Source organism: Saccoglossus kowalevskii, chromosome 15 (genome assembly GCF_978046115.1).
Source record: "Saccoglossus kowalevskii chromosome 15, keSacKowa6.1, whole genome shotgun sequence".
Lineage (NCBI taxonomy): Eukaryota > Metazoa > Hemichordata > Enteropneusta > Harrimaniidae > Saccoglossus > Saccoglossus kowalevskii.
In genome coordinates, this window is record NC_140655.1 from 26,277,422 (window position 1) to 26,292,124 (window position 14,703).

The following is a 14,703-nucleotide window of genomic DNA, read 5'->3' on the forward strand; positions in this document are numbered from 1 at the left end:
TACGGAACATAGTTCGCACCTTCTCTATTCTGTTATTTACTCACGATGAGTCCCGATGTTGCAATACTGAAGTAATCCATATTTCTTTTGAGTAGTAGTTTTAGAAACGCCAAAAATGTGATCGTCAAGTCGTGAAACCTGGTCATTGAACATCGTTCTACTTTTTTGAATAATAATAATAATAACTTTTACACAACTTAACCATCTGTGGGTTTCGTAAGGTAAAAAATGATTACTAAAGACAAATAAAATAAGACACACTAAAATTAAAATACACTGAAATTCAACAAAAGAAATTTCTGAATTGCATTTTTTGCAAGTTCTTTCATTTTCTGGGGTTTTTGGTTTACTCTTTCTTCCCAATTCAATTCCAAGGTTGTGGTCACTGAGCCTGAACTTTGCTAAAACTCTACGTTGGCTGAAGTTTTTCATTTCATTTAGATAGTTTTCTAGTTCAAATTTTTGTTTAAATACACTATATGTTCTAAGTTTGTTCCCCTCTTTTTTATTTAATTGTTTTCTGCATGATTGAATAAATTCATTTGATAGCTTTGTTTTTACAACATTAGTTAGTTGATTAATATCATTATAGTGTCGTGGAAATCAAAAAGACGTAATATTTCTCAGAGACCGGCGCTGTGAACGAAAAATGGAATTTGGATAATTTTTCGAGGTTGGGAAGATGGTTACAATTTAACCCCCCCCCCCCAAAATATCTTGTCTGAGGTGGTCCCTCAAGTATAAGCCCACCCCTAATTTTTCCGATTTTACATGTTCAGGCCCCTGGGCTTATACCCGGGGAAGTACGGTCTATGTGAGGCAAAAGATTATCAGAGATTAACAGAATAAAAACTATTTTGTAGACTTTTTACCAGAGTAACAAGATTAGTGATTATGAGAAATATGTTTCAATGGTAATGAATAAGTACTGGAAAAGTAAATTAACATGTACATGTAATTTGATGTATGAACATGGATGGGATGGGCAAATGGGAAACATTTGGGAGGGCGCCCTCTAGAGACAATTTCGAAAAATACTTAATATTCCATTTCGATAAAATCAAAAAATTTACTAGCACGAAATGGACTGAATATGAAATGAGCTCTGATAAGCCACAAACATGAACTATAACTTGAAGAATATGGTATATAAGCAATGTTTTAACTTGTAGGTAACCCACCATCTACTTTTGTTCCCCGGGTTTGATCAAAACAATAGAGGGCGCCCTTGATAAGGATATTTGGATGTGATATTTAAGGTTTTCTCTTATAGACTAATGTATCCACACAGTCCCTATAAAGTGACTGGTATCCTTCAGGAGAAATTACCAATGTTGATAAATTCATGTCCAACGTATTTTCTCGATGCAATTTCATGAATGCAAGCATCAAACCCACGAGTGATGTCTGTGAATGTAGAGGCAAATTTCCATGGCTTGTTGTCGCCCAGTGTTGAAGTGTCGTATCCCAATGTAAATATCACCTGTAAAACAGCCATGTATGCAGGCCATGTACTATGGTATCTGAAACTCTGAGATTACCCGTTTCTTTACATTATATTTATCAGCCCAAGCAGCTTACTGAGAGTCCGAGACTCAAATGAGATGTGCTGATGCAGGTTGAAGTTCGAAACTCCAGTGTGCAACAACCTAAAACTATCTTTTCAATCTACTAAGTTGCATACAGCGAGCTCTCATCTGTCAGATTAATCAATCAACCAATCAATGCAAAGACGAGGTGTCTGTAGTAGTTCTGATTGGGTGCTGCTAATACAAGAGATGAACATGATTTGCATTATGTAGGTTGGCCAGAATAACATTGCCTCTCAATCTATTTTTTTTTTAATTTGTCATTATCATAGGGATCCTAGATACTAACTGATCATGTTTTAGGTCGTTAGAATGTTGTGCTTTTTGATCAGCTGTAGTTTACTGAAATACTTAACATTTCAGCCTTAGTGCATCTTCTATATGTAAACTGCCCCCAATTTTTAGCTGGAATTAATTTTCGCTTTAAAGACATTTGGTGTTTTGTATGGAATTTATTTTCACTGATTTTTGGCAAGTTGAATGTCAATATAGGAAAAAAGGTATATTCGCTGGATTTTATTTTCACTGAATTGCTCCTTCATGGAAAATAGGAAAAATTAATTCCAAGCAAAAATAAAGTAAATTACCGTAAGCAAATTTTATGTACATGTTCTCCACATGCCATTGTAAATTCTAATACCAGTATTAGAATTCTTGCATGGAACTACAAATGTAATCAATTTCACACAACGAATATAGTCTTGTAGAAATAAATTAAGTTTCGCTAAATAGCTCCTAATCCAGTCAATTGAACCATTCCTAATATAGCACCCTCTCGCAATGAAGCATTTTAAAGATGTACAAATGGCAGAGAGATAAAAGCAGTCATTCACAAGATCGCACAATCTCAAACGAATCTCAAGGGTCTTCCAAATTGTGATAGTTACAAAATAACTAAGAATGATTCTGCAGGACATGCCAAGAGATCATTTTACTAGCTCTCATACTCTGCCACACCACCACACTAACTGAATTGTTATGACCTCAGACCAATAAAATAACCATTATTTCAAGACACTGAAATGACAACATCGACAGTTCTCGGGTCTAATAAAGAGTCACTTATTTTCAAACGTCGTAAGCGTGTCAACGAAATGGCAAAAGCATTTCAAGCAAGGGTGGCAAGGCCAGAGAGACTGTTATAGCATGTAAACGCCCTCATGCGGCATTACATGGAAATTGCCCGGTGACATTCCTGCCGAGAAGTGCTACAAGTCTCTCGGGCCTTACCATCCTCGCTTGAAAAATGTATTCAGCATTTCGTTAAAACTCCTAATAAGTGACTTTATTAGGCCCGACAATGTTGCAAGTCAAGTGGAAGACTTGTTTACGCGACTCAAAATTGTTGCCCGATTCAAACTAGTTACTTCAAACCAATTTTTACGAGTGTACTGTTCAGATGGATGCACAGTTTAATAGTAAACTTGTTTGGCGAAGGAATAAAGAATTGCATCTTTGATATTCAGTGTGTCCCTCAGTGTTGGCGTTGGAAGGCTAGATAAGTGCATAAGTGAATGAGGCGAGGCGAGGCGAGGCGAGGCGAGGCGAGGCGAGGAATGTCGCTGCTTCGGTGTTCATAACAATATGGCAGTTACAGTCAATGATTCGAGAGGCCTCTTAACCTCTTGAAAAAAAAAAAACTTTGTCATTTCTGCTGCAACTTGCACACAATAAAAACACTGTCACACATCATATAAGGGTTAATTACAAGTGATCGTTTTAATCATACAGGACAGGTAGACAAAAGAAAAGCTGTATGCCTAAGTGGCTACACTCTGACAAGACTGAGAAATGAAATGAGACCCCCTAGCACATCAAGAAATGACTAGTACACCAGGTGGAGTAATCCCACAACTAATAATTGACATAACACCGCAAAAATTACTGGAACACTTAAGTCATTCTGAAATGTCAGTAAGGCAAACTAGTATTATTGGGATATTTAGAAAGTATGTAAAGTTTTCTGCTCCATGGTTAGCTTTGAAAAACTACAAATACAAGGCTGACATTTCAAAAGAAACCATTACTAAAGGACTGTGAATAGCATGTGAATTTCTGAAATTATTCATTTCTCAAGACATATACTGTTTAGTCAAGTGGGGTAACCCAAAAAAAGTGTTTAAACTTATTAATAATATAACGTTTCTAAACTACTTTAAACCAGTTCAGTAGCAGTCAAGCCCACTCCGAGAAAACAAAATATCCTTATCAACAAAAACCACCATCTCAATCCTTTGTTTCCATATAGTCGCATTTAAGAAGCGGGGCACGACTCACTAAACTGGTTCCTTTTTGAAATCAATAATAAAATAGACAGATTATTATAATTATAAACAATAATCTTTGTCTGAAATAGTAACAATGGTAAAAATACATATTCCCATAATCTTCATAAAAATTGGACAGCAAGTGAACTCTTAAGGAAAACAAAACTTTCTTCATCTATACATACACAACTTACTATGTCCCAAAAAATTATTATTTCAAAAATTTGAATGAATAGTGTCAATTATATATTTTACAAATGTTCAATCGTTCATGTTCAGGGCCCATACTGAATATCTAAATCTATTACGAGTGTTTTTTGTTAACGCTACTCGCAAGCGTCATTTTATCATTTTGGAATATGAATTATACTACGCTGTATTATATTAAACATGTAGATCCTTAGACGGTTGGAAACATCGCTAATTAGACGAGCATGGACCCAAGAAGAGGAAGTCAAACCAACGTTTCTACACTACTTTTTTTTAAACTTCAAAAGTTAATTCAAAAGATTTTTGTTCCCCTGCTGCAGAAAATACACGACAGTGAAAACGTGCGCCGACACTTTTATAAACGTTTAATCCAATGATTTCCATGTTTACTTAAACAATTCCTATTTCACAATTTACACAGGAAGCAGCCATACTAAAGAGACTAGTCTGCATTGGAAACTAAACCTTGTACCTGTGTCGTCATAAAACGCGACATCAAGTTTTTAATTTACATTTTTTTCCAATTATATATCAAAAACTAATCTTGCATATTGATGGGGTAAGAGGCAAATCAAATCATTGTTGTTATTTTAATCAGTGTAGGGCATCTACTGAAGTTGCTGTACTCGTCTCAAACTCCATAAATATTAGTTTTGTGGTATTTTAAAATTTACGCTTTACACATTGTTTTAGCCTGTAAATGTGTATGTAATACGTTTATTTCTTTTGGAGTATTTTTAAATTTGAGAAATATGTAACTTTATTTTTTTTATTTAAATTCAGTGACTGCTCGGAATATATAAATATAATATGTAGGAGACTGCAAACTAAAAACTGGACCCCCTAGCAAAGCAATAAACATGCTTTCACATATCCAATAGTGCTGTATCTTATCAAACGAAAATCTTCGAAATTCTTCTGGATACTAAAGTAAAGCGTTTTAGTAGAGGGTCCACTTGATTCCAGCTCAATATGTTAATGTTGAATCGTCCCACTCAAGCTGGTGTTCTTTACTTGGTTCGCCTTCATCTTCTGAGCTGTCCAAATCGTCATGACAACTGCTGTCATCATCATCGTCGTCATCGTCACTCGAGTCACTATCACCTACAGCTTGAAATTCTTGATCGTCATACTCTAAAGTTTGCTGTTAATGTAAAAAAAATAATTAAGTGGAAGATCAGCAAAAACAATTACAGCTATTATATATATATATATATATACATACATATTAATCATTTTATACTCTCAACTTACAAGATGACGTAATTTATAACAAGGTTTATCATGCAATGATACCGTACTTAAAATGACAATTAAAATGATGACACAAGGGTAGTTTTTATGAGCGAGAAATGCCAACTAACTTTTACCAATTTGCACACAGGCTTCACAAACTGAGCAGCTGAATTGGCAAGATGTAATATAATCCAGTTATGAGAATTGCAGAACTTTAGGCTATTACCTAAGAAGTTTGCTTTTGATATTCTCTATATTACTAAATACGAAGGTCATTATATACATTTTGGTTTTTGAGAATTACTGTGGAATACTTTATGTGAAATATTGGAAAAAAAGTATATTCGCTGGATTTTATTTTCACAGAATCATCCCTTCAGCGAAAATAAATTCCAAGCGAAAATAAAATATTCTACAGTAGTTCTCTTTCTCAACTTCAAAGTTAAAGCCCTAGGATTATGTAATTGTGCACATAGATTCATAGGTAAAGAATGTCGCTGTCTCTAAGTACTTTGTGGTAGGTAACATGAACTTGCTGTATTAAGCAGCCATCATTTAAACAAAAATTCACATACCTGCATTGGGTTGACCGTTATAGTGAGTGAGGAATCATCCCATGCCATTTCTTGTCTGTCATCACCAACTTGAGCACGACGATGAGCCGCACGGATACGGAAGATGCCCAGTACAATCATGAAGACGAGGAAGCCAACACAGGACACAATGACAAATGTCATTGCTGTACCTACAAATGAAAGAAAATAAAAAATTATTGAAATTTGAATGTTTTATTACCTTATTCACACAAATTCATATACTCTTGGTACAGGTGTTTGAATAATCCAAGAATACAATTTTGATACAGGGGACATTAATTTCCCTTAAAACATCAAACACTGACAGCATCATAGTCTCGCACTAACCTGTTTTACTGGCCGACTCTTTATTTTGCAGGCCAGGTTCTTTATTGATTTCTTGTTTACCAATGTTGTTATGTTTAAAGCTCACCACATGCTCACTTGCTTTATCATTGTTCACTTTAGGACCTGGAAAACTGCTGTGCAAAATATTCACCTAATTTGGAAAAAAAATCACCATTAAGTGTGATAAATACAGTACCGTAAAACGTGCATTAGAAGATGCAACTGTAATAGAAGTCACACCCATTCTTTAGAGAACCAAAAATTCACAATTTTTTTATGTGTAGAAGCTGCATCCCCTCTGTTGCATTGTACCTTTAATAGAAGCCATGGCTACTAATACAGATTGTACAGTACTACAAATACACATTTGATTTGGGCACTCTCCAATCTCCAGGAATGTTACAGACCTGCTTTTTGACCTATTCATTATCTTTTTAAGAGCAATCATAATCGCCACATTGTTTTCAGAAGCATGCGTGTATACACACTAGTTTTATGTACGAGTTCACAATGCAAACATACTGCATAACACCATGCATGGTTTTTTGTCACTATACTACAAATACATACCTGTACTTCCACCAAATTGCTTGTGTATCGACCATTGAGTTCCGAACAAGACAACTTAAATGATCTTTCATAGTATTGAGATGGATCAGTGTTGATGTACACAACTTTACGCAGAATATCTTCATAATTGGCAATGGAATCAACTCCTACACAAAGAATACAGAAAAGATTACATAACAGTTCTTCCACTACCCCAAGACACTGATGACTACTTGTATACTAAACTAAATGTCAACTATGTAATTTTAGTTAGATGAATAACTGTACCCCAAAAATATTGTACATCTTTCAAGCTATAACCACTGCTTTATTACTGAAGCTCTACATAATGGCTTCTTTCCCATGGTGATCTCTTATTATGAACCACAATGCAATACGTTATTATTAAAATATTCAAACGAGCATATACAAGGTTGTAATCAATCATCTGTGCATAAAAGGTAACACCTTGACAACCACCGTTTGCAGAGAATCTTTTCTATCGTCACAGAGGTTTGAAAACTAAATTTGTATTCATCAACTTGAAGGGCAAGACCATATTAAGTTGAGAACAATAGTCAGGCTAAAGCACACTTGCCTCTAATGACAACACCCTGTGTGGAATTGTATTTATCCAGATGTAATTTTTTCAATTCTTCGTCTGGTAGAGTAATCCTTTCCGTTTTAGTGTTGAGTGGTGGATTGACTTGCATCGAACAGGAATCCAAGTTATGAGCAATGTTAACAGCTAAAGTGACAAATAGAAGGAATTAGAATTATCACCACTGCAGCTATAAAATTCATAAACCTGACCCCCTCCCCCCCTTTCCTAATTTTAATCCACTTACAGCATAAGGTACTTTCACTGGCACTAAAAGTAAAGGTTCAGTTTTGTTTTGGGTTTTCAACATTTCTAGATTTCAAAAAATAAAAAATTTGCATTTTTTAAACAACTATTAAACCTCTATATCATCAAATTGTCAACAACAATTACTCAGATTTAGAATCAGCGATGCTGTTCACGGTTTATCCAAAAAGCTAGAAAATATGCATATGAAACGAATTTTGATGATTTTATTTAATGTTACTGAAGAGGACATATCCGGAAATGATTTCTGGAAACTTCCTTCTTACAGCAATATGCTTCAGTTCAGACCCTACAACTGTATTACCTACTAGGTAATGAATAGAAAGGGAATATTACCTTCAGTAGCCATCTCCTCATCTTCATCCTCTTCATCTTCTATAGTGCTAACGATGTGTACGTCACCAAATAATTTGATACCCTCTAGAAAATCACTCTCTTTATGCGCGTGATGTTCAGAACAAGTTACAGTTATGGTAGGTTCCGGTGGCTGTAACACCATGACGTATGCATCAATGTTTGATATCGGAATCTCCACACCGTCACAACTATCAAGGAGGAATACAATTGTCAAAAAGGTTTTAAATCAGGTTTGTTGGTTGCACCTGTCTGATTACGATTTCAGTAATATGTTATTTCAGTGGCATGGTATGTAAACTTTGTAAAGTGGGGACCACCAATGCTATGTACGGCTCAACAGGTATTGGTTTTACAAGCAACTTCTTTGTAACCGGTTTTGAAAGCATGTCCACTTGCAGTACTTGAAGTAGAACATAGATATTAACAAGTGTAATAGAACAAATGAGAGTGTTTAGTCATCCATGTTATTTGAAATTCAGGATAGATGCAAATACTTCTCAAAGCTTGGTTACTTTAACGCATTCACAGATTTGAGAATTCAGACTGGTTTGGAATGCCAAAACTTGATTTGAGGAGGTGATCACATTTTAAGGATTACAATTTACAATTAAAAATAAGTTTAAGAGTACAATTCTACATTGTATAAAATTTAAAATTCCTCTCATTTCATTACTCAGGTTGTAATGTAGTTGTACAGTATACGCCCAAAACATCTCATACTAAGAGCACTGATGTTGTACTTACATAGCCTTTGTTTTTAAAGTAATGGCTCTCTTTCCTGGTGTTGGAAACTGTCGGGAATTCACATACGAGATGTGTTGCATCAGTCTTTGGAAATTATCACCAATCAGCTGACCCTAAAATAAACCAAGACAATACAAAACTTAGTCAGCAAGCAGCCAAAAATACCTATTCAGCAGATCATAAGTATATCAACTGAGCCAATATCATTAACACTGAGCTTAAAATCATATAGGCCATACAACTGTTTTCTCAAATCATACAACTAAGTAAAAATAAAAATAAACACAAATTCGCAAAAATAAAGCTTAAGCATAAAACATGAATAATCATGAAGCACAGACTTGTGTTCTGAATATTTATGAAGTAGTCGGTGTTGCTTAGAGATGCAAATTTGAATCAAATTCATTATATGTACGAAAAAAATTTGAATTTTGTCATCTCCTCAACATGTGGCCAAGCATATAATGCAACATAATTCCCACTGAAAATAATAGACTAAATATCATCTCCCTGGCAACCACAAAATTAAATGTAAATTTTTTTAAGATAATGTTCTGCATATTAGGTTACATATCGATTAAGGTAAGATGCAGGTTTGTGAGCACTTGGGAGTGAATATTATTTTTATTACTTTTTATTATCCAAACAGTCTTGGCTATTGAAAGTTGAAATTTTGTAGAATTATGAACAGTGGAACATACTCAAAAAACAATTTTAAAATATAGATAACAGGTGCAAACATTATCTCTTTTGAATGCTTAGCAAGGCTGCACATAAATAATAGAAAAGAAACATGGTGAAAAAAAGAAATGACGGGATCTCCATATTATGCACTATATTTAACTTTTAACAAAACGATAATACATTTAAATTTGGAACTGTTACAGCCATTTTAATTATGAGCATTGGCAAACTTCTTACTGAGTGAATGGTTGTGCAAATTAGCAATTATCTCAGCTTCTTTTTAGTGCACATCCCAGAACTTTAAAAAAAATAGCTCCTAGATGCTTTGACCTTTTGTTTTGAAATTTTCACAAATGATTGACAATGTGTTTATCTTCAAAACGCTGTCTGGGCATTGTTTTTGGTTGAACAGTGTTACAACAATCGTACAGACAACTAGCCTGGGTGTTAATTTATGCATAAACTTGAAATAGCAAAATTGACAACTGGTAGACAGTTTTCAAAACGGCGCTTTCTTCATAGTAAACAGATGTACCCAACAAACCAATTTTGACAGGAAACACAAGCATGGTTTAGGAGCTAATTTTTTTTAAATCACTTTTGACCAAAAAAGCACATTTTTGTACATATTTCAAACTAGTGTCCATAAAAAATTACTAGAAAAATTTTAAAATTCATACAATAAGCTTTCCGAAAATATATAGTTTTGTTTTGTGGTTTCTTAATTAACTAATTAAAATACCTGTCAGGTCTCTACCTTAATATGACTTTTTTAGACCAAGTCACTGTATTCTTAGATATGCTGAAAGACTTGCTCCATAGAAACCATTGCCAAACTGACATTCTGATTTTTGTTTGTCGACATATCCGGTTGACCAGGATAATTTGTCTATTTTGTACAACTAAAAAGCTTGCTCAAACATTGTTGAATTGTCTGAACCTACTTAAACAAGATTGACATGCTCCCATTTGCTTGGAAATAGTCAGTACAAATCATTCTAATTCATTGAATCAACAAAACCAAAGACAGCATGTGGAAGTAATTACAAGACAGCTTATCAAATTTAGTTATCCGTTGTCCTGACTAACAATATAATGAGATTTTAACTTTTAGTTTCCAACTCCAATCAAATGCAGTTGTTTTCCAAATACCTAAGGCTAAGTAGATTAACAGGTTTTGTTATAAAGCTACAAGGTCATTACCAAAATCAATCTGTCAGTTAATTGATGTGGATCAATGTGTTATGGTGACATTAAGGTAGCAGGACTATTATTTGCATACTTGTTTTCATCTTCTAATTGTGACTAAATGACTACAAATAGACCCAGGAAAGTATATATTTTTAGAATCGCCAGACTTCAAGCTTTTCACAGGTGTATTTTGCATGCCCGTATCTGCATTCTACGACGCGTTACTCAATCAAAGGTGAAAAATTACTTTTTCTGTAAAAAAAATAATTACGCATTTATGCTGGCGATAAGAAGTATTTTTTTCACTTTTCCTAGTTGTTCAATAGTCTGGTAATGTGAATGTGTCTGGTCAGTTTTATTCAAGCAACGCGTTTTAAAAAATAGTGTGCTGAATTTCAATTACTGTTTCAGTCACATTGCCCCCAACTCAAACCACAACTCGTTGGTAAATAATCGATGAAATAGTTTGTCTGGACACATTCAAGTTCCTCTTACTGTCAGGGATTCATAACTTTTAGGGATGTAAATGTTTATTACATTTCCATTTCAATCGTGCTTCAACAGCAATCATCCACACAGATAGACAATTAACAGTTACATCAAACTGTCCCAATACAATTCCTACAGTAGTAAATCGGCGAAAATAAAATTAAGTGAAAATATTTTATTTACTATAAAGGTTTATACTGAAATTATGGGAATTCAACAAAATTAATTAATGCTAATCAAATAATTTACGATTTATAGAAATGAGAAGATACAAGGTAGTCTTCACCAATCTTTAGATTCAACTTTAAGAAATGAACAACATAGACTTTACCTTGAGAGTCAATTCTGACTGAGTTGAATCAAACGTTGCTTCTTCTCCCAATTCTAACAGATCAAAATCATGGAATTCCAAACTCTCTTTGCATCCATTCAGACAGGTGATGACATGTTCACTTTCAGTACTACCTGGGCGCATGGTAAGACCGGCCAGGTATCCTTTCAAGTGGTGTACAAACTCGCCATCTGCACCTGAAACAGGACATCCAACACTATCAAAATAAACTCAAGATGAGTGTGATTACATACTAGTATATTCACTGTTATATCACAGTTTGACAATTTCGCAAAATTGTGTACCAGAGAACTTTCGAATTTTACCAGCTTTGCATTAGAGATCATTTCAAATACTTTTGTTGTATTCCAAGTAAGCACCACTAAAAAAAATCTACATTCTGTCATCACAGGAACAATTTTAAATTTACCATTTTAAATTTTTTTTTTTCACAATCTCTGCATCAGATAATATTTTAGTAAAATTGCATTTTCAAATTTTTTATTTATTAAAGCAGGCCATGAAAAAAATGTTACCAGACCACCGGTCATGCACGGGTTAATTTTTACCAGCCCGACTAGAAATGCATCTGTCTCAGACGTGCAGCAATTTTAAACACTGAATATCGTTTCCTTACCTTCCCATGCGGCGCCTACTGTCAACTGAGTTGCAAAGTTACTCTTATGCAAAGGCCAGTCTTCTGTTACATGATGTGGTTCAAAAGAATCACCATCAACATATAGAGTCACCTTTGGGAAGTCCACATTCAAAACATAATGATGCCACTCTTTGTCGCATACTTTATCGAGTTTCCATCTGAATTCTGCTGGTCTGAATGTTTCCAGGTTGCCAAAGTCTCGGCGAAGAAGGAAGACCAGACGGCAATTGTGGATGTAGAGAGAGTAATGATGGCGATTCAAACCTAAAATTAATCAATTCATTGTACAGGTGAATAATTTGTTTATTGGGTAATTACATCAAAAAATTCAAACTTTATAAATAGCTGTCGCAATAATAAAAAATTGTATGACTAGCGCCCTCTATCGCCAAAGTTGAGATTGCTGGCAGGTGCGCGAGGAATAAAACATCCACCAATCACAATTGAGAAATCACTTGCGACGAGGAAAATAAATTTTGGCTTCTAGTTTGAAAGATGAGGTCCCTCAACTGTTCAGAAAAAAGAACGTTCAAATAACTTAACAATAAGACGAGTACATACCAGATTTATCAGAGCTACAGAGAATGGTTTCTTTGCCTTCACCATAATTTGGTCCATGTTTCATCCAAGTTGAGATAGTGAAGTGATCAGTCAGGTTGGCAGGTACGATATTATCTGGTACCAAAACAGCACTCATTTCACCATCAAATTCATAGATTTGATCACTTTCATAGCCTTCATCAGATGACAGATCTTCTGTCCATGCATGTCCCAAACCAGGAGTTGGAAGTAGCTCGATGCTGCCTGCAGCAGAGGCTCCTGAAAATTACACAAATACAATGTCACTATGTGTGGGATAATTACAGGTAAACAGCATCTACCACAATGACATGGAAACCATTTCGGCATTACAAAGCAGTCTCTTCAACATATTAGTTATTCTGAAGAAGAGCACTGTACAAACACTGCATTTTCTTTCAGGCTAATGCCGGCAAGGTTACACTATAGTATGAATTTATTACCTGGATTGATGTATGTAATGCATTTTCACTGACTTGAATTTTGATTCCACAATCCACCCACCCAATTCACACCATCAGCATAAATCACAGTACAGAGAGTGCTTCCTGCTAGTTCTTACTCCTGTTCTAAAAATCACTTAGCGCTACACAGCTGGAAAGTTTCAGTATACCAGTTGTTTCTCATGACCTTTTGTGACCCCCTGTTACGACCACCTAGCATAAATGCTCAAAATGATCAGCAACATTACCACTGTTTGGACTAGGAGCACAGAGTTTACAGTTTCCCAGTTTAAGGAATTAACAACTGTGCATTAAACAGCTGTGTAACAATCTGTACGGTGTTTATACTTTCGGTCTAGCAGAGGGAATTAAAATCAACTGTATGAACCCAAAATTTAACACCATGTGGAGACAAATGAACACAAACATTAACTTAGAAACTTAACCTCATCTTTGAGTGAAAAGCCCAGAAGGCCCAGACAATTCTCAACAACAATAGTGTAACAATATCCTCATTCAGACTCTTATTGAAAGGATGGAAACTGAATTTACAACATTTCATCGGAATTAGATATGTAACCCTTGGGGCTCTAAAAAAAAAATACATTCAGCAGAAACCACTCACACCTACCAGAATGGTATACAGGTTAAAAGTTTTGATCATCCTGTATAAATTAAAATATTGTGCATCATTAATTCTGATAATTAGTGTCAAAAACTCAAATTACAAACGAGTAACCATCCTCATCAAAAAACTAAAAACAGCTTCTATTTTCCAAATGTTTCAGTGAGGTCAAGAAAAAATTTCTGAAAACCCTACCCAAGTGCATTTTTTGATGAAACTCAAAACTTTCATTTTATGCAAATTAGCAATATTCTGCCCATAAAAATGATTGTTCATTCATTGTAGTGGATGACCAGAACTGACTTTAGAATATCCACTATGATGATTGGCAATCGATGGCCATTCATTCCTAATCTTAACTCTCAAGTTTGATCTAAAATTGCATTCCCACTTCACAAATATGTGGAGTATGACCAATAAATACACCATAAAATGTTGAGATTGGGATGGATAAGAGAAATTAAACACAGAAAATGAATTAGGCGAGCTTCAAACCTTTCATTAAGTCATATTTGTAAACAATATACAACTATAGAATGTGTGATGCAAAAACTGAGATTAAGTCACCAAGTTCTAGTTCCCATGTCAAAATAAGCATCAAATAAGTACAAGACCACTGTTTAGGCAATGACATGCACTACGGTCCATAAAATTGATATGCACTACAGACCATAACTTACTGCAGACACCCGTTATTACAAAGGCTTCTTTTATTGGCAGCTAATATTATACATCACATTGGAACCAAGTATAGATAGACCTTGGCAAAACGTGACATGTTCATTGAACCATAACTGCCAATTTAGATTCCCCATCCTTGGCCTTTTTCTTCCTGATCAATAATTTATCACAAATGAAATCAGAAAAGTAGCGCTTGATACCAACTTCTAGCAACTATTCCTGCATCAAATAGTCAAATTAATTCAGTAACCATGGAAACGTACAAGAATGATCCTACCA

At 34.8% G+C, this 14,703-nt stretch overlaps 1 protein-coding gene across 3 annotated transcripts in view; it reads right to left on the reverse strand.

The window, feature by feature from the left end:
* Positions 1-3,283: 3,283 nt before the first annotated feature.
* The window catches only part of LOC100368632 (calsyntenin-1-like), a 39,789-nt gene continuing 28,369 nt past the window's right edge, over positions 3,284-14,703 (reverse strand). For all 3 annotated transcript variants that reach the window (XM_085490639.1, XM_085490637.1, XM_085490638.1), the window contains 10 exons: positions 12,658-12,915; positions 12,076-12,360; positions 11,439-11,635; positions 8,744-8,856; positions 7,979-8,187; positions 7,373-7,522; positions 6,796-6,941; positions 6,226-6,376; positions 5,878-6,047; positions 3,284-5,210 (listed from right to left, as the gene is read on the reverse strand). In XM_085490639.1, coding sequence (XP_085346765.1) covers positions 5,034-5,210; positions 5,878-6,047; positions 6,226-6,376; positions 6,796-6,941; positions 7,373-7,522; positions 7,979-8,187; positions 8,744-8,856; positions 11,439-11,635; positions 12,076-12,360; positions 12,658-12,915 — 1,856 coding nt within the window. In that variant the 3' untranslated portion in view covers positions 3,284-5,033. The remainder of the gene's footprint in view (positions 5,211-5,877; positions 6,048-6,225; positions 6,377-6,795; positions 6,942-7,372; positions 7,523-7,978; positions 8,188-8,743; positions 8,857-11,438; positions 11,636-12,075; positions 12,361-12,657; positions 12,916-14,703) is intronic.